Source organism: Glandiceps talaboti, chromosome 22 (genome assembly GCF_964340395.1).
Source record: "Glandiceps talaboti chromosome 22, keGlaTala1.1, whole genome shotgun sequence".
NCBI lineage: Eukaryota > Metazoa > Hemichordata > Enteropneusta > Spengelidae > Glandiceps > Glandiceps talaboti.
Genome location: NC_135570.1, coordinates 17017822 through 17040424, shown reverse-complemented (window position 1 = coordinate 17040424; position 22603 = coordinate 17017822). Strand labels below are relative to the sequence as shown.

The 22603-nt window shown below is 35.8% G+C and overlaps 1 protein-coding gene across 1 annotated transcript in view; it reads right to left on the bottom strand.

Annotated features, from left to right (window-relative positions):
- Positions 1-13735, bottom strand: part of LOC144452023 (protein FAM149B1-like) — a 91749-nt gene extending 78014 nt beyond the window's left edge. Inside the window, exon 1 of the mRNA XM_078143020.1 lies at positions 13346-13735. Within this exon, the coding sequence (XP_077999146.1) occupies positions 13346-13392 (47 nt within the window). The 5' untranslated portion in view covers positions 13393-13735. The remainder of the gene's footprint in view (positions 1-13345) is intronic.
- Between the last annotated feature and the right edge of the window lie 8868 nt (positions 13736-22603).

Sequence of the window (22603 nt, the reverse complement as noted above, 5' to 3'; positions counted from 1 at the left end):
GCAATTGATCAACCACAATGTCTACATGTACACACTCATAACTACCATAAAGCCCTAAGACAGTAGTAATATTACCATCATGACTGAGCATAAACCCTAGAGAGACATCCCATCCTATAAACTGAGTAACTGAAACAAACATTCAAAGACAAGTACCCTTTTTCTTGTGACATGCTTCAAGAGAAATGTTCCAAACTTTAGTTGCCTTTTTGTGAGAAATAAATTTGAAACTGAGTACAAAGAGGTATGACCATTCTGAACACTGAAGACTTTACCAAAGATTACAATGTGGGCTCAATCTCAGACCACTAGAGAGCAGACTAGAAATGCTGCTTTTCCCTTGGTGTGAAGATGTCACTTATTTGCTTTAGAGATAATCTTTTAATCCTAATCCTGTTTATGTACGAACACAATATGTTACATTTGATCATGTAAAGTAATGCAATATTTGGGCCAGAGTAGCTGCAATAATTGTAGCATTTGATATGATTTGAGGGCTTTTTCTTCAGTTTCAGTACTTTTTTTGTTCTGATGTTTAACTGGAAGCAAAAGCTACAATTCATGTAACATAAACGCAAATAGACAGAAGTGATTCAGATCTGAATCGCAAAATTGGGTGGATTTCTCTGCTAAAATTACACCTCACCTGCCAAAAAATCAGACATTTCCTAACTCCAACATTAATTACGGAGCCTTGGGCGTGGCCATGTTGTTAGATATATTTATATACATTTGTGTATGTTTTTGTTCACTTGTGTATGAATTCTTGATATTATCTTTGCAATATATGTGATCATTTGGCTGTTGCTATGGTCTTGTTGCTAGGCATATTTACATTTTTTGAATGTTTATTCAATTGTCTATTGATTCCCGTTATCTTCATAATATATGTGATCATTTGGCTGTTGCTATGGGCATGGTCTTGTTGCTAGGCACATTTGCATACATTTTTTGAATGTTTATTAATTTGTCTTTCTATTCCTGTTGCATATTACTGATGGAATCATCATGTCATGAACAAATTTTACTTTATACCCCCTTAAGAATGTTCCCACCAAATTTTGCACCAATCTGCCCAATAGTTTCTGAGTTTAAGTTTTATGATCAAAAATCAATTTTTTTTACCAAAATCACACACCTGTGATGCGATTATTTTGATTTGAACAATTTTCCTAACTAGACATTCAAGGTAATGGACCCATCAAATATCATGGCAATCGGTTCAGCGGTTTTTGACTAAGTTATTTACACACACACACACACACACACACACACACACACACACACACACACACACACACACACACACACACACACACACACACACACACACACACACACACACACACACACACACACACACACACACACACATCCACACAGACAGACAGACAGACAGACAGACAGACGCTGGGCGATCCCTATAGCACTACTGAACCTCAGTTCAGTTGTGCTAAAAAATCACTTATTATATATTCATAAATAAAGGTTGCTAGGAACAAGCAACCAATTACATCACACCACATCACACGCTTGCTACAATGTAACCCACTCCTGTAATAGACACTCATACTCATGTTGTTGTGTAGTGATCATCGACAGTGACATTTCTTTTTGGTACACTTGAAATTTTCACCGTGAAGACATGGTTTTTCTGTTTATTTTCATATTTGTCGCAAGACTACAAAGCACTATACTCAACGGCAATTTCTGCACATTCCTTATCATAGATGGCTTTCCCAACTGGAAGTTGGGAATTTCTTCAAGTTGAGTAAAATCTGTTCTGTGTGGACTTTTATTTGTCTTTTGTGAGTGTGACACGGCAGTGTGGGCGTCGATTTAGTGATATTTTCCCGTTTCCATGACATTATCCTTCTCACTTTCATTGATCAGAAGTTACACAATTATAAGTTATATTACTGTAAAAGCTTAATATGTACATTGTATGTGTATGTGTATGTGTATGTGTATGTGTATGTGTATGTGTATGTGTTTATGTACAATTCTAACCTTTCCAGCTTGATATCTTTAACTAGTTTACTAGCAGATGAAATTGGCCCTACATTCCATTGTATTTTAAACTTTGTACTTGACATTTCGCAATATTAATAATTCTCAACAAAATACCTCAACATGCATTACCTCACTCCAGTCCCTGTACATGCTGGAAAGAACCTTTTCAGATTGAAAATGGGGAAAGAGATACAAAACATAATGCAAAGGCTGAAGCCAAACTATAGTGGTAATTATTTTTACTTGGCAAATATTTGTATTCAAGAAATGGCAAGACAATATTGTTTATGTTGTTATAAACTGTCAGTATATATTATAAACAAACTTTGGTTGATTCACTGAACTGAGTAGCTTACTATATACGGACTACAGAAGCCATGTCCCCATATGAATCGATTTCGAATCGAATCAAATTGAATCGATTCAGTTAAACCGATTCAAATTCAGTTTATGTTCCGATATGAAATGTTAGAAATGGATTTGAATCGATTCAGTTTGGTGTACTGTCCCGACACGTTAAATTTGATCCTGTTTACTTGATTCGATGACGTAGCCACAGTGCATTACTATGACGACATGCATCAACATGGAGGATTTCGCGGGAAATAACCTCGCCGAGTTGTTGTCAAAGTTATCCATCAAAGCGAGGGATGCCAGAGCTCAACAGTTATTTGATCCATGATGTAAGGTCATAGATCATGTCAAAATGATTTGAAGTAACGGTAACAAATAGGAAATCACTACACTGACGTTAGGACTGGCTTGATCCTAGAGACAGACTGAATGCAATCCAATACCTCACAAATACATTCCCAGGTCACTGATTTGTTTTCAAAGACAATTTTCCAAGGTATACATTGTATGTATCTTAAATTGTATCAAGTCTATATAACTATGCAAACACAGTGTCAAAACCCAAAACTGCAAATTTATCAAAAATGTCAGTTCTAAATTTATTGCACTTAAGAAAAGAAAATACCATGTGGTAACAAGAGAGAATTGATAGATTTGGAAATACACTTGAAAACAAGAACAAGTTCTCTACAGTTTGGGAAAGATCACATACTTTTCAAATTTATGACAGTACATATGTATAAGATTGGAAAAATAGGAAGGAACTGCTATAGTACAAGTATAATGGGCATCACTGCATGGTGTTATGAACTACATGTAGTTATATTCTGTAACATCACACATTTATGTTATTTAAAACTACTTATGTGTGAGTCTGGGATGTAGGACAACACACTGAACTACTCTAGTTGATATGATTGAAATACTAAAGATGGACAAGTATATCTTGAATATACATTTGTATGTGCACATACTATAATAATACATTTCATTTACAATATACTCAGTCATAAACCCCTATACTACATTACAGGGAAAAAAGATGAAAATCATGTCCTCTTTAATTAGGACAAAGCTAACATATTTTTTAGAAATTAATCACCAAACTGTATACTTCCTTTATTTCATCTACACCTGAACAGTAGTTCTTACTTTATTCAATACAAATTTGAGAGAGAGGACGATTACATGGATATCATTTTTGAGGTTGGAATTACAAGATTATTTTCATTTTGTGATCATTTCTGTGGGGAGAGTTTATAATTGCTTGTTATTCCACTGATGGCATTCAGTAGGTTATGAAGAGGTGGTTGCCATAGATACAGGATGTAAACATTGATAATTTTTCTATATGCCTTCATTGTGAGGCCAAGTCACGTACAACCATTGGGAAATTTGCAAGTGATCAATAGTGAATTTGTAGTATTTCTGTACACAATAAAACAAATAATATGTCAATGTGTCATTCACAGAAATACCAGAAATACTAAGTAGAATAAACAGTGAGTTGAAGTGACTTATCAATAATACAATATACACTGTACACTAAAAATATGCCTTTCAAAATTAGGTTACTATTACTAAGGTCTTAAAAACACTCTGAGTGTCTGATGATCGCAATATGCGTGAAACTCCGAGTTACACCCAAGAAAGAGTTCCAGTACTACCAAAACTATATATATATATATATAGTTTTGGTAGTACTGGAACTCTTTCTATATAATTATATATGTAAAAAATAAAATTAACAAATCTAACTACTCCACCTACCCTATTCTAAAATTGAGTGTAATCGGAACTACGCACAATGTAGGGTCTCTGATTATACCATAGACCTTACATGTACAATGTAGGGTCTCTGATTATACCATAGACCCTACACGTACAATGTAGGGTCTCTGATTATACCATAGACCCTACACGTACAATGTAGGGTCTCTGATTATACCATAGACCCTACACGTACAATGTAGGGTCTCTGATTATACCATAGACCCTACACGTACAATGTAGGGTCTCTGATTATACTATAGACCCTACACGTACAATGTAGGGTCTCTGATTATACCATAGACCCTACACGTACAATGTAGGGTCTCTGATTATACCATAGACCCTACACGTACAATGTAGGGTCTCTGATTATACCATAGACCCTACACGTACAATGTAGGGTCTCTGATTATACTATAGACCTTACACGTACAATGTAGGGTCTCTGATTATACCATAGACCTTACACGTACAATGTAGGGTCTCTGATTATACCATAGACCTTACACGTACAATGTAGGGTCTCTGATTATACCATAGACCTTACACGTACAATGTAGGGTCTCTGATTATACTATAGACCCTACACGTACAATGTAGGGTCTCTGATTATACCATAGACCCTACACGTACAATGTAGGGTCTCTGATTATACCATACACCCTACACGTACAATGTAGGGTCTCTGATTATACCATAGACCCTACACGTACAATGTAGGGTCTCTGATTATACCATAGACCCTACACATACAATGTAGGGTCTCTGATTATACCATAGACCCTAAACGTACAATGTAGGGTCTCTGATTATACCATAGACATTACACGTACAATGTAGGGTCTCTGATTATACTCTAGACCCTACACATACAATGTAGGGTCTCTGATTATACTATAGACCCTACACATACAATGTAGGGTCTCTGATTATACCATAGACCCTACACGTACAATGTAGGGTCTCTGATTATACCATACACCCTACACGTACAATGTAGGGTCTCTGATTATACCATAGACCTTACATGTACAATGTAGGGTCTCTGATTATACCATAGACCCTACACGTACAATGTAGGGTCTCTGATTATACCATACACCCTACACGTACAATGTAGGGTCTCTGATTATACCATACACCCTACACGTACAATGTAGGGTCTCTGATTATACTATAGACCCTACACATACAATGTAGGGTCTCTGATTATACCATAGACCCTACACGTACAATGTAGGGTCTCTGATTATACCATACACCCTACACGTACAATGTAGGGTCTCTGATTATACCATAGACCCTACACGTACAATGTAGGGTCTCTGATTATACCATAGACCCTACACATACAATGTAGGGTCTCTGATTATACCATAGACCCTAAACGTACAATGTAGGGTCTCTGATTATACCATAGACATTACACGTACAATGTAGGGTCTCTGATTATACTCTAGACCCTACACATACAATGTAGGGTCTCTGATTATACTATAGACCCTACACATACAATGTAGGGTCTCTGATTATACCATAGACCCTACACATACAATGTAGGGTCTCTGATTATACCATAGACCCTAAACGTACAATGTAGGGTCTCTGATTATACCATAGACCTTCCACGTACAATGTAGGGTCTCTGATTATACTCTAGACCCTACACATACAATGTAGGGTCTCTGATTATACCATACACCCTACACATACAATGTAGGGTCTCTGATTATACTATAGACCCTACACATACAATGTAGGGTCTCTGATTATACTATAGACCCTACACATACAATGTACAGTGTAGGGTCTTTGATTCTACATACTTGTTGTTTACATCTCAACCTAAAAGACAGCCATCAATGTTGTATGCAAATATGTCTGAATTCCCTGCTTGGTTGTTGAATAGGTTTTATTGATATTTCTCACCTATTAATTCTAGTTTTAAAGACAATTGTTTCCATTCATAGGTACATTTTTTTGTTTGGACAAGTCAATAGCAGGTCTTCAATTTCAAAGGAATCGTCTTTCACTGTCCGAGTACATTAGTTGAAGAAAAGACAATCCTTTCAAAGCTGTTTCAAGTGCACAAGTAAAAACTGACATGTAATCATGAAAGTATGCAACAAGGACTAAACACCACACCTAGTAGTCATGCACAATAAAATCTAACTATATATTTTCAAATGATGTTGTTCTTTTCACTGATTAATGGAATGTTTTGATACAAAACTGACACAACATTTGTACATGTAGCCACAGCACAATATCAAACCATAGCATGATTATGGCTGACTGGTGATAGCTGTTACTTCAAGTCCCCATAGTTGAGTAGGAAACCTTACCTCCCCTCCTTCTTCCTTCCTTCTCAGTATGATCTATCTGTTCCATTTTTTTGTAAAGCTTGGAAATTTGACAAATATACCTCACTTTTAGATGCTTTTTATTGTTCTGCAATTCCAAATTATGGTAACATTACAACGGAAATCATAAACCCTGAAACAAAACGTCGTCTGGCTCAACAAAAATCTCATTAACAAAGCTACATTCTATTGGCTGGCTAGACAAAAATCTTACCAACAGTGTTTCGTCAATTGTCTGGCGTGACAAACATCTTTACCAACATTGTTATACTTTCTTTGCGTGAGCTACCATTATCTTAGGAGATCAACGCCAAATTTATATGTCCTGTCTGGTAAACCTAAGGTCTGGTGTGTTCTTTGATATTTTTGAGACAGTCAATTGACTAAAATGTATCAATTGTAGTTCAGTTCTTGTAGTGCCAGACGATAACATGTGGAAATATTAATTAGATTTTTGTCGAGCCAGACGAGAACATTTACAACATCAAAGAGATATTTTGTCTGGCCAGACAAAAACTGTGGCAATGTTAGTGAGATTTTTGTCGAACCAGGCAACGTTTTGTTTCAGGGTTTTTGATTTCCGTTGTATTTTTTTCTTCTTCAAATTTGCCTAGCATTTGTTTGATTTGTTTTTAAAGTACTCACTACATATTGTTTAGACCACAAACACTGATGCAGACAGATATGTACATATTTACATGAACATACACACATATACATTATACACAACTTCTGATTCTACCATAGACATTTATGTACCTAGTTCACTATATGCTGTTGCTATGCGTTTCCAAGCAAAACATACAATTTACCAAAATTTAAATATGAACATATTTACTTCCTCACTTTATACATGGAAGGATGAAAATCTCCTTTTTTCATAAGAAAAGTGGTAGAGGGAGAAGGGGGAATAATCTCACATTTATGTTTGTTACCCCCCCCCCCCCTCCCTGTCCTTTGTTTGGTTATTTTAAATCTACATGCATGTACATGTACATGGGTGCTACCAGTGTTGTATCCTGTACTATACATGTACATGTACCATGAGATGTGTCTCACCCTAGGTGAACTCACAGTGTTGATGGTTATATGTAAATGTTGTCATGACAACAAAGTATAATGATGGGGATAATATCTGCCTATAATCTTATCAGCACACACCTGTGTGGTAGCTAATTTCACAGATTCGGACATTTATGAGTTTCTATTTGTCCTGTGATCCCTTCCTGACTGTACTTTTATTTGATAAAGTCTGGTAGTTACACACATTTTTTAGACTTTGGAGTGCTGCCAATCACAAATAAATGTTTCCAATTTGCAATCAGACTCAATGAACTACTTGTATACTGAAGCATGTACATGAATGCTATACAAAATGTCGATTTCAATTTTTTTTGTATGGTTAAAAGATTAATAATTTCAGGAAATGTATTTCACAAAATTACTCAGAGTCATAGTAAAACTACAAAGTTTAGAATTATAACTGTCAAACTTCATAATATTGTAATTTATCCACCATTTTCATAATATTGTAATTTATCCACCATTTTCATAATATTGTAATTTATCCACCATTTTCATAATATTGTAATTTATCCACAATTTTCATAATATTGTAATTTATCCACCATTTTCATAATATTGTAATTTATCCACCATTTTCATAATATTGTAATTTATCCACCATTTTCATAATATTGTAATTTATCCACCATTTTCATAATATTGTAATTTATCCACCATTTTCATAATATTGTAATTTATCCACCATTTTCATAATATTGCAATTTATCCACCATTTTCATTCCATTCCCTTCACTCTCTTCAATGGCATATGTTTCTTCATTCAAATTTAATTGTCTATCTATTTTCCCTGACTACTTTTTACAAGCATTTTAAATTACATTTTTTTTATTTCTTTTACAGGCATTCAGAAGTATTTTGAGACATAAGTGTTTCTCAATAAAACAGACAAAGGTTTCTTCTAGACTGGCCTTAGAACCTGGCTGGTGGTATACAAGTATGTCACTGACCCAGTAGTGAACTGTGTACATGTATCAATGGCCTGGATGTCACAGTAACAGCGGTTGTATGGTTACTTCTCTGTTGCTAGTGTAACAAGTAGCTGTGTTCTCAGATAGCCCTTACTACAAAACCACTACATTTCGGTGTACATTGCAGTGTAAGCCGAGTCTCTTTCACTTGTACGATTAGTGAGTGACAAGGTCTTCTACAACGAGTCCTTCATGCATGTAAACATTACTTTCACAACTGAGATGCTTTTGTTGGTGATATTTCTACACATTGCCTAGAAGCGGAACAGTGGCTTTACCATGAAATGAAAGTACTGTTACTGTATATTGGATGCACACAGAGTTTAGTGTGGACCACGTATCAAATCACTTCATCCAATGCACAAAGATTAACAAAGATGTTTTTGTTTCTTATTTTATAACACATTCATTACCCCATACTTGCTGCTATGTGACAAATCATTGCAACTTTGTATTCTTATAACAAAAGTCCTACATGTGTAAGCTGTTTCAACATTTCAAGTCAGAACTCAATTTGACAGTGCAAGTTAGATTTCTACTGAATGGTATTTCTGTTTATTACTAGATGTCTCTTACATTTTTTTTTTTTTTTGATGAATATAATATTTACAAAATCAATTTCTATGGAATTGGCATTATCCTCTGTACTTGAACCTAGTGGTGAGAAATTCTCCTTCTACTTGATAGACTGTACTGTATATAAAGGGTTATTCTTTTTATAGTTGGATTGAAATTTATCACATTATTTATTTTACATTTTTATATTGATCAACACCAGTAGCCTCCACAGACATTAAAGTTGATTTAGACTATATACACAGGTATACAGCTATATTTCTGATTTCAGGCCTTATTTACAAAAATGTAGGCCACTGATATCAGATCAGGTTTAACTAAAGTCTTATCAGTGCGTATGCTTGCATAGTCTTCAATTTAAATTTCATTTGCAAGTCCTTCCCAGTGTCTATCTAAATGTAATTGGGAAGACTATTTCATTGGTTTATACTTCTATGTACAAAAGAAAATTTTCTAATATCCAGCCTAGTATGGACTTTGTACAGTTTATATTGATGCCCTCTAGTGTCACAATGTCTGGTCTTGACAAAATCAGTCACTCTAGTGTCATATTTCCCCGACATAATTTTATAGAGTTCAATCATATCTCCCCGTAAACGACGGTAAGCCAAACTTGGTAAGTTCAGACGCCTTAGTCTTTCCTGGTATGACAATTCTCTAAATCCTGGAATTAACTTGGTAGCTCTGCATTGTACGTTCTCAATGGCAATAATATCCTCTCTAAGGTAAGGTGCCCAACTTGATTGGCATATTCCAAATGTGGCCTGGCCAGACCTTTGTACAATAATAAGAAACTTTCTTTGTCAAGATGAGCATAAGTTCTCCTTATCAGACCGATTATGGAATTTGTCTTGTTAATTTTTGTAGACATGTGACTTGAAAAGGATAGCTTATCATCCACGATTACTCCTATATCCTTCTCTTCCTTTGTATTTCTAAGTTTGACCTTATTTTGTCCCATGGTATATGATCTATCTGGCAAGAATGTCTTTCCTATCCGCATACTGGCACATTTATCTGGATGAAATTCAGAAGAGAGTTCTCTGTCCAAGTATACATATTATCAAATCTGCTTGTAAGCAATCACAGTCTTCTTCCTTGAATATTCCCCTGAAAACTTTAATATCGTCTGCGAATAGATATATTTCTGAGTTTTGTACTACATCTGGGAGTGTGCTAATGTGTACTTGAAACCCCACTCTGAGTTGGTTTCAAACCAATTCAACTAAATTAGTTCAAATCAGTCTTAGTGCATACATGGGGAGAGAAGAACCAATTCTGATTCAATTTAGAACTGATTGAACATTCCAGAACATGGAGACAGGGTTTATTACTATATTGTGTACACAACATGGGGACAGGGCTTATTACTATATTGTGTACAATTTTTAATAGATCTCCATCTCTGTTACCAGGGTTCACTGATCACACAGCATAAACTGTACATGTACACTGCTCATCACTGAATACATATACTAAATGCATAATTCAATTATTACAGAAATTAAACAGCGATATTGACTTTTGTACAGCTTTAATGTGAAATCCACCCAATATAATGTACATGTAACTACAAAATAATGTAAATGTGATACATATTACTACTGATAGTCTAAGACAAGAAATTGAGACACATGTATCAATAGAATAACCTGATCATGGTAGATATAATGAAATGAACTAGCAGTCTATTTTGGTTTCTAATAAATCCACACAAAGAATGCAGTAAACTGTGCCCATTCTGCTATGCTGCACTTCCGACATCTCAAAAAGTAATTATGAAAATTTAATATAACAGCAGGTGAACACTCCTACATCTTTTTACAACTCTTTGACACTCACTTCAAGTAATTAAGAGTCCAGTCAAGTGTAATAACACACCTGTCACCCTAGTACTCTACATTGCTATCAACAAATTATTGAGGACTATTTCTAGTTTGGTTACATTTATTCTCTACATTTAGAATGTTAGTGCTCACTGGAGTATAATTACACATATTGTACAGATTGAACCCTTTGCCACCAATGTTAACATTTGACAAATTGCACCTCTCTAGTAATGTAAGTACATCTGGATACAACACTCCTAGAAGTTATAAATCCCTCAAGTAATATAAATTAAATGAAAGTCAGGCTATCTTAAAATAACTATGTTTATTTTTTAAATGACAATGTCACCTCACAGTTGTAGCAAAAATCATTTGAAGCAAATACATACATTTAATTGTTAAAGGTTGTCTGATCATAAGGCAATAATAATTACAGAATAGTGCCGATTGCTTTGATTCAATCTGTGATTATTCCACAATTTCTCTGAATGTGGACGATCTAAATTTATCATACAAACAATAATACACAAGATTTGGATATACTAATACCTTAATTTAATCAATCCATTTACATTTATTCTAGATTTGAATGCAATCCAGAATTGATTTCAATGCTGAATATGAATTCTAAGCATACATAGCTTGAACAACTTTTTTTATCTATCCAAATAACTTTTTATTATCTATCCAAATAACTTTTTTCATCAAAAGCTGAAAAGTCAAAAACAGGCTGAACATTTCATCCAGTAAAACCATAAATACAGACGGTGAGACAGTTTTGTTTTGTTTTTACTTTGAGATGGCAAATACTAAACAAGTACTAGTACTACATGACTGACAAATACTAAACAAGTACTAGTACTACATGACTGACAAATACTAAACAAGCACTAGTACTACATGACTGACAAATACTAAACAAGCACTAGTACTACATGACTGACAAATACTAAACAAGTACTAGTACTACATGACTGACAAATACTAAACAAGTACTAGTACTACATGACTGACAAATACTAAACAAGTACTAGTACTACATGACTGACAAATACTAAACAAGCACTAGTACTACATGACTGACAAATACTAAACAAGCACTAGTACTACATGACTGACAAATACTAAACAAGCACTAGTACTACATGACTGACAAATACTAAACAAGCACTAGTACTACATGACTGACAAATACTAAACAAGCACTAGTACTACATGACTGACAAATACTAAACAAGCACTAGTACTACATGACTGACAAACTTATTACACATGTCTGTATTTCCATTACAGTAACTTCTTTGTTATGATGAATAATATTACTTTTAAGTTCTATTAAGCCATTCTTTATCTCTAAGCAAACAACCATTTAAAGGATACCAAGTCAGCTATCTCCACTGTCTGTCTTTGTATTAACTACTTTCATGACAATTTTGCTGTGATTCAATAGTCTTTTATATCAGTCTTAACAACAAAGAATGTGAGAAAGACATGAAATCAATTATGTATAATACATGTACACTAGATACCTATAATACCTTTGCCAATTAAAGTAACTTCAACTTGTTCATAAAGAGTTGCCCCATGTGTCTAAAATTCCCCTTTAATGATGTAAACATGGTGACACAGCTTGTACTGTATTTGTTAAATAGAAATTACATGACATATTGTATTTGTATGTGCACAGAATGTTGATATTATTTTTAAGATTAAAAAGAGTGTTCAGGACTTATGGACATTTCAAGCGAGACCGCCAATATAAATAGAATTGCTAAATGTTTTATTGCTGTAAAATTCTGCCATAGCCTCGACCTCTAGCAGCAATGAGATCTTTCATTCTGCATGACATTTCTATGACTTTGGCCATCGTGTCATCAATACTGTACCTAGAAGTAGTAACGATTAGTGTGGCCACATTCCTTGAGTACTTGTTGAGCTTCGAAACGAAACAAAATCCCATACATGTAACAAATTACACTAATTCTGAGAGAATTATTTACTACCATTCTTAATTTCAATAGCTGTCATCGCAATAAAATAGTCTTTTAAATTGGCAAAGCTGTGAGTCGATTTCGTCAAAAAATGCCAAGTATAGTGTTTGACATGTCACAATAATCCTGACGATCGAATATTTACAACTTTCTAAAGATCCACATGATTAATTTCACATTTACACCTGCCAAGTTTTAACGACAATGAATCGGAAGAATGTCACAACACGATCATAACACAGAATCGTAAAATAGACACCATATTTAATTCATGGCCTGTTAAAGAACTTGTAAGCTTGTGAGCAAGTATTGAATACGATATATTACTAGCGTTAGATGTTGTAATGTTAGATCAACATTTATAACGAACCATTTGAATAATATGTACTCACACTTCGATCAGATTGACACTCCGATTCCGGATGTTTCTCCCCGCCATGGTATCAGTCTTACCCTTTCGTTATAAAGTCTTTGGCTTTCATGGAGGTAATCTGGCGGTTATTCATCTATCGAGTATATTCATATCAAACTAAAAGACAGTAATGCAAAACAACACAGCACAGTTCACTGTTCAGTAGATTCGGGATTCCGCCATGATCCCCGTTGAACCCATAGCGACCACAACGCTTTGTAATTCAGAGTCTTTTTTACCTCCGGCAAACCTCGATCTGCATTTATCCAGGTAAAAGCAATCAGTTAATGTACAAATCTGTAATCCACATGTTAAAACAGAGAACAGACGTCGAGATTACGGAGCTCTAACTTCGGTCAGTCAACCTCATCGACGATAAACAAAATGGCGATATATTATTCAATCCCAGAATGCAGCGTACTGTTGATCAGGCCGAATGGAGCCTTTGACCTACCCATTTGAAACAGATGAGAATAAATTAAAACTTGTATAACTCTTTAGAAATAATTTGACAGCATGTCTTTGAAAGCAACAGTATTTCGCCACAACAGTTATAATAAATTCACAAAATGTATACATTTAAAAACAATTTTTATTCAAAAATAGATAGGTATGACTCCCTAGTTACAAGAAATGTAGGAACTGTGAGGAAGGCGCATAACTAGACTGCAGGTGCTACCACAGGGAACATGACCTGTAGTTCATTTTGTTCTCGAGATTTTCCGGATTGCTAATATTATTTTCTTATTTTCTATATATTTCAAATAAAGTTTTAAAGTCTGCCATCATAATTATTGTTTCTTCTCACTGCTTTTATCAGAGTTTATCAACATTTGTATTAGAGACCAGTTTTTACGGCCGGGGTTGGCCGGTGACTTTTTTGTTCGTGCTGTACATGTACTTACAAATAGTGACCTCCCCCTACAAATCATCAACAAAAACAACACCCCCTCTCTGACAAATTGAAAAACACACTGATTTTGAAAAAAATGGGGAAAACATGCACAGTTGAGTACCATTTAAAGGTACAAATTCATTAAATTATTTGAAAGTGTGTCTCACCCTAGATTCCCGTGTTTTGTGAGCAATTCAGGTCAATGGAGGCACATATTTTAGAGCCACTATAGTACATTTTAAGGTATTTCATTTCTTATGTGTTACGTGTACAGCTACATATGCAAGTTTTTATAGCACATGATGACACAATGCAACTAATGGCTTGCAATATTGAGAAGTCATTTCTAACAAAATCGTTGCTTAAAGGTGCAATGTTGTGACTCCATGTCATATGCATGAGATGTATCAAGAGACAAAGAATTTATGTTATATTTGAACGTATATTTATAGCCATGGTTTATTATATGGACATTTTGTTGTTTAGTAAATGTATGGAAATTTAAGTACAGCAGCGTGGCTCATGATTTCGATTAGTTGTTGAGAATAAGGTGAATCCCCCTATTCACTTTGTAAAAATGATGACCCCTCCCCCTTCTTTGAGTCCCAAATTGAGGTGATCCTCCCCTGATTTGCCCCCCCCCCCAGCTGTAAAAACTGATCGCTCCCTTTAATTAGTAGATTGCTAATCCTCGAACAAACTCGCGGGCTATTTGCCCAATTAGCACATTAGGCAGTAAGTGTAAACATCTACTGATCCGACTATGGAATATTGTAGTCTAGCCGCTGATACTGAGACCACGGGTACGTCTTCTTCCGATGTAATACGACACACGACAGAACATCGCTATCAAGGATGGATGTTCGGGCAAGCCCTCACTGTGAACTTCGTTCGCACAGCAAACTTCATATTCGCATATCGTATCCGAAAAAGCCCGAACGTCTAGCAACAAGACTACAATAATTGTAGCTTTGTTTTGTTTACAATGCTTTTTATTGTATTTCATATTTTATGATGTTGTGACATTACTAGCACTAGAACAATGCAGGAAAGAGGCCAGGCTAGCAATGTTCCATAACATCTCAGCGGGAACAGTCGGAAAGAGGCCAGGCTAGCAATGTTCCATAACATCTCAGCGGGAACAGTCGGAAAGAGGCCAGGCTAGCAATGTTCCATAACATCTCAGCAGGAACAGTTGCTATAAATCATTTAATAATGATTAGCATCTAAAACCTCCATCAAGATACACCAGACATATGTCCAGTAAAAGATATAAAATACCAACATTCAAAACAGACTACAGAAAATATTCATTTTTCTCTCGAACCATTACAGAATGGAACAATCCACCACCAGACATTGTAACTGTAGGATCACTTGACGCTTTATTTACTAGACAAGTAAATCTCAAATGGCATCACACTTGGACAACTCAATACAATACCTATTTAATATTTGTTTTGCTATTCAATTTTCTGTCTTTCATTATTTTTATTTACTTTGTGTCACAAATATCTGCTTTGATCATTCCCATTTTTTGTTTCGCACTCACTTGCAAAATCTTCAACATATATTGAAAGCGGCCAGTCATGTAAGAAGAATGAGAAGATGGCATGAAATGGATTGCGCCCTCTGCGTGGAGAGTGTTTCCACTGGTTACAGGAGCTGCTGACATTCATTCTGGAAGGGTCGCCGCTCGGTTGATGTAACTCATTAAGAATAATAAGGTAGCCAAGAGACGTTCTCCAATCTCTAATACGGTCGATGCATAGGCCATAGTAAGGCCAAAAGAACAAGTCAGTCAAAATTAGTTTAGAAAAACACACCCAACACCAGCTTTTAAAATAAGTATTTTCTTTATTAAATGACACCTTGTTGGGGAAAAATATTTTGGAAAAGTAAAAAAGGTAAACAGTAAACAAAAATAGATATTTGTGAACAAATTATAAAAAAAGTAACAAATAAACAATTAATTTGGTTTCAGGAAGAAAGAAAAGGTTTGTAGTTGAAGATCGTTGAAGGACTCAACCTATTTTTTCTGGAGTTCCCCAAGGGTCAAAGGTCAATATTATTAGGGCTACTTCATATACTCTGTTTCCTCCTTGATATTACATGTGTAATGAGATGCCCAGCGTTGTTCACTGCAGCAAGTGGAGTAAATCTTGGGACCCCAACTTTCACTCGTCTAATTAAGTTCCAAGCTATAACGCCGAAAACTATGGCGCTGTATGCGTGACATAATTATCGATAACTTATTTGACTCGACTTCCACATTTTGGACAACTTATTTGCACTTCGATAACTTGCCATGCCATGCCATGCCCGAAAAGATGTACAAGTCTAGATGTACAAAGTGGTAGACTCAAATAAGTTATCGAAGCGCAAAATAAGTGAATGTGGTGGTCGACTCAAATAAGTTATCGAAGCGCAAAATAAGTGAATGTGGTGGTCGACTCAAATAAGTTATCGAAGCGCAAAATAAGTGAATGTGGTGGTCGACTCAAATAAGTTATGGAAGCGCAAAATAAGTTGTCCAAAATGTAGTAGTCAAATAATTTATCGATAAGGGAGCAATCAGTTTTTACTGCCGGGGGGGGGGGGGTGGTAAATCTTGTGTGTAGTAGACATATACCAATAATCACCTGTGTGTAGACATATACCAACAGTCACTTGTGTATAGACATATACCAGCAGTCACTTGTGTGTAGACATATACCAACAGTCACTTGTGTATAGACATATACTATCAGTCCCTTGTGTGTAGACATATACTAACAGTCACCTGTGTATAGACATATACCAACAGTCACTTGTGTATCGAAGTATACCAACAGTCACTTGTGTGGAGACATATACTAACAGTCACTTGTGTATAGACATATACCAACAGTCACTTGTGTATAGACATATGCCAACAGTCACTTGTTGTGTATAGATATATACTAAGTTACTTGTGTGTAAACATATACTATCAGTCACATGTGTATAGACATATACCAACATTCACTTGTGCATAGACATATACCAAGTCACTTGTGTGTAGATATATACTAACAGTCACTTGTGTATAGACATATACCAACAGTCACTTGCGTATAGACATATACCAACAGTCACTTGTGTGTAGACATATACCAAGTCACTTGTGTATAGACATATACTAACAGTCACTTGTGTTAAGACATATACCAACAGTCACTTGTGTATAGACATATACCAACAGTCACTTGTGTATAGATATACATGTATACCAACAGTCACTTGTGTATAGACATATGCAACCGTCACTTGTGTATAGACATATACTAACAGTCACTTGTGTAGACATATACCAACATTCACTTGTGAAGAGACATATACCAATAGTCACTTGTGTATAGACATATGCCAACAGTCACTTGTTTATAGACATGTACTAACAGTCACCTGTGTATAGACATATACCAACAGTCACTTGTGTATACAGTAGATATATTAACAGCCACTTGTGTGTAGACATATACTATCAGTCACTTGTGTATAGAAATATACCAACATTCACTTGTGTATAGACATATACCAACAGTCACTTGTTGTGTATAGATATATACTAAGTTACTTGTGTGTAAACATATACTATCAGTCACATGTGTATAGACATATACCAACATTCACTTGTGTATAGACATATACCGAGTCACTTGTGTGTAGACATATACTAACAGTCACTTGTGTGTAGACATATACTAACAGTCACTTGTGTATAGACGTATACCAAGTCACTTGTGTATAGACATATACCAACAGTCACTTGTGTATAGACATATACCAAGTCACTTGTGTATAGACGTATACCAAGTCACTTGTGTATAGACATATACTAACAGTCACTTGTGTATAGACAGATACCAACAGTCACTTGTGTATAGATATACATGTATACCAACAGTCACTTGTGTATAGACGTATACCAAGTCACTTGTGTATAGACGTATACCAAGTCACTTGTGTATAGACATATACCAAGTCACTTGTGTATAGACATATACTAACAGTCACTTGTGTATAGATATACATGTATACCAACAGTCACTTGTGTATAGACATATGCAACCGTCACTTGTGTATAGACATATACCAACATTCACTTGTGAAGAGACATATACCAATAGTCACTTGTGTATAGACATATGCCAACAGTCACTTGTGTATAGACATGTACTAACAGTCACCTGTGTATAGACATATACCAACAGTCACTTGTGTATACAGTAGATATATTAAGAGTCACTTGTGTGTAGAGACATACTAACATGATGTTTTAGAATTTAGTGATTGGGTGGTGGGGGCAGCCTGTTTTGAGTTGTACAGAGAGGGTCAGTGACTTTTTGTCGGTCTGATCGAAAAATCCAAAGGCCAGAGAAAATGACCATTTATTTAGTTTTAAAGAGTGGGTGACTGGCTTGGTTACCAAGAGTGGGTGACTGACTTAGTTATCAAGAGTGGGTGACTGACTTAGTTATCAAGAGTACAGTGGGTTACTGATTTAGTTATCAAGAGTGGGTGACTGAGTTAGTTATCAAGAGTGGGTGACTGAGTTAGTTATCAAGAGTGGGTGACTGAGTTAGTTATCAAGAGTGGGTGACTGAGTTAGTTATCAAGAGTGGGTGACTGAGTTAGTTATCAAGAGTGGGTGACTGACTTAGTTATCAAGAGTGGGTGACTGACTTAGTTATCAAGAGTAGGTAATTGACTTAGTTATCAAGAGTGGGTGACTGACTTAGTTATCAAAAGTGGGTGACTGACGTAGTTATCAAGAGTGGGTGATTGACTTAGTTATCAGGAGTGGGTGACTGACTTAGTTATCAAGAATGGGTGACTGACTTAGTTATCAAGAGTGGGTGACTGACTTTGTTATAAAGAGTGGGTGACTGACTTAGTTATCAGGAGTGGGTGACTGACTTAGTTATCAAGAGTGGGTGACTGATTTAGTTATCAAGAGTGGGTAACTGATTTAGTTATAAAGAGTGGGTGACTGATTTAGTTATCAAGAGTAGGTAATTGACTTAGTTATCAAGAGTGGGTGACTGACTTAGTTATCAAGAGTGGGTGACTGACTTTGTTATAAAGAGTGGGTGACTGACTTAGTTATCAGGAGTGGGTGACTGGCTTGGTTACCAAGAGTGGGTGACTGACTTAGTTATCAAGAGTGGGTGACTGACTTAGTTATCAAGAGTACAGTGGGTTACTGATTTAGTTATCAAGAGTGGGTGACTGAGTTAGTTATCAAGAGTGGGTGACTGAGTTAGTTATCAAGAGTGGGTGACTGAGTTAGTTATCAAGAGTGGGTGACTGAGTTAGTTATCAAGAGTGGGTGACTGAGTTAGTTATCAAGAGTGGGTGACTGACTTAGTTATCAAGAGTGGGTGACTGACTTAGTTATCAAGAGTAGGTAATTGACTTAGTTATCAAGAGTGGGTGACTGACTTAGTTATCAAAAGTGGGTGACTGACGTAGTTATCAAGAGTGGGTGATTGACTTAGTTATCAGGAGTGGGTGACTGACTTAGTTATCAAGAATGGGTGACTGACTTAGTTATCAAGAGTGGGTGACTGACTTTGTTATAAAGAGTGGGTGACTGACTTAGTTATCAGGAGTGGGTGACTGACTTAGTTATCAAGAGTGGGTGACTGATTTAGTTATCAAGAGTGGGTAACTGATTTAGTTATAAAGAGTGGGTGACTGATTTAGTTATCAAGAGTAGGTAATTGACTTAGTTATCAAGAGTGGGTGACTGACTTAGTTATCAAGAGTGGGTGACTGATTTAGTTATCAAGAGTGGGTGACTGACTTAGTTATCAAGAGTGGGTGACTGGAGTAGTTATCAAGAGTGGGTGACTGACTTAGTTATCAAGAGTGGGTGACTGACTTAGTTATCAAGAGTGGGTGACTTAGTTATCAAAAGTGGGTGACTGACTTAGTTATCAAGAGTGGGTGACTGACTTAGTTATAAAGAGTGGGTGACTGACTTAGTTATCAAGAGTGGGTGACTTAGTTATCAAAAGTGGGTGACTGACTTAGTTATCAAGAGTGGGTGACTGACTTAGTTATAAAGAGTGGGTGACTGACTTAGTTATCAAGAGTGGGTGACTTAGTTATCAAAAGTGGGTGACTGACTTAGTTATCAGGAGTGGGTGACTGACTTAGTTATCAAGAGTGGGTGATTGACTTAGTTATCAAAAGTGGGTGATTGACTTAGTTATCAAGAGTGGGTGACTTAGTTATATAGAGTGGGTGACTGATTTAATTATAAAGAGTGGGTGACTTAGTTATAAAGAGTGGGTGACTGACTTAGTTATAAAGAGTGGGTGACTGAGTTAGTTATCAAGAGTGGGTGATTGACTTAGTTATCAAGAATGGGTGACTGACTTAGTTATCAAGAGTGGGTGACTGACTTAGTTATCAAGAGTGGGTGACTTAGTTATCAAAAGTGGGTGACTGACTTATTTATCAAGAGTGGGTGACTGACTTATTTATAAAGAGTGGGTGATTGAGTTAGTTATCAAGAGTGGGTGATTGACTTAGTTATCAAGAGTGGGTGATTGACTTAGTTATCAAGATTGGGTGACTGACTTAGTTATCAAGAGTGGGTGATTGACTTAGTTATCAAAAGTGGGTGACTGACTTAGTTATCAAGAGTGGGTGACTGACTTAGTTATCAAGAGTGGGTGATTGACTTAGTTATCAAGAGTGGGTAATTGACTTAGTTATAAAGAGTGGGTGACTGACTTAGTTATCAAGAGTGGGTGATTGAGTTAGTTATCAAGAGTGGGTGATTGATTTAGTTATCAAGAGTGAGTGATTGACTTAGTTATCAAAAGTGGGTGACTGACTTAGTTATCAAGAGTGGGTAATTGACTTAGTTATAAAGAGTGGGTGACTGACTTAGTTATCAAGAGTGGGTGATTGAGTTAGTTATCAAGAGTGGGTGATTGATTTAGTTATCAAGAGTGAGTGATTGACTTAGTTATCAAAAGTGGGTGACTGACTTAGTTATCAAGAGTGGGTGACTGATTTAGTTATAAAGAGTGGGTGATTGAGTTAGTTATCAAAAGTGGGTGACTGACTTAGTTATTTAGTTATCAAAAGTGGGTGACTGACTTAGTAATTTAGTTATCAAGAGTGGGTGATTGACTTAGTTATCAAAAGTGGGTGACTGACTTAGTAATTTAGTTATCAAGAGTGGGTGACTGACTTAGTTATAAAGAGTGGGTGATTGAGTTAGTTATCAAGAGTGGGTGATTGACTTAGTTATCAAAAGTGGGTGACTGACTTAGTTATCAAGAGTGGGTGATTGACTTAGTTATCAAAAGTGGGTAACTTGCATAGTTGGACAGGTAGTGTTTCATAACAGTGGGGCAGTGTGTCTATCAAATGTAAGTTTACATTGGAGGGTGTCACAACTATAAAGGACTGTGGGATTGGGGTAAAAATGTGATGCTGGTAAGCAAGGGAAGAAAAAATGCACCAGACAAACAGTAAATCTAAAATAAAAGTTTGTTTTTTTATTTTTTGTTTCAATATAAGGCTTCTGTACATGTATAAATTGTGAAACCATACAGACAACCCTTTTCAAGTAGCACCACTTCACCACTTCTGGTTTAGGCCAATCACAGTCAAGAATACATGGCTTACTTGAACTATTAACCAATCATGTACAACCTTAATAACTGTACTTCTCTCTGATTAGTTGGTGTGTCTTCCTACAAAACAAGAACTACTGGACTATAAATATATCTTTGTGAATTTTAATACTTTGCTGTCTCCTGATCACAAAGGAACAACTAATACATGTATAACAATGCTTTCCTTCATCTTTATAACCAAGAACATGATTCAACAACAACAAAAAACTTCCATGAAAACTGCGACTTATTATAAGTATATTGTCATTGGGTACATCTGAGGAAGTACAGAGTATACTGAAAGGCAGAGAGTTATAAAGGCTTTCTACATTGATTGACAGACATTGAATAGACAGCAATACTACCCAGACATACATTTTACACTGTTGCCTTTTGTTTGAGCTTTGTTACCACTTCTAGGATGATAAAGAAAGGGAAAAAAAATACAAATATAGCACCAATGGCATTATAGCACAACTGCATTTGGCTTTTGCTAAAGGCATGGTCTTGTTGCCAGGCATATTTGTATACATTTTTTTAATCTCTCTTCACTTACCTACCCATCCCTGTTGTCATCATTGCAATATGCATAATCACTTCACTATTGCTAAGGGCATGGTCATGGTTGTTAGGGCTAGTTGTGTCAATAAGATTTTAAGAATTAATTTGCATATCACTG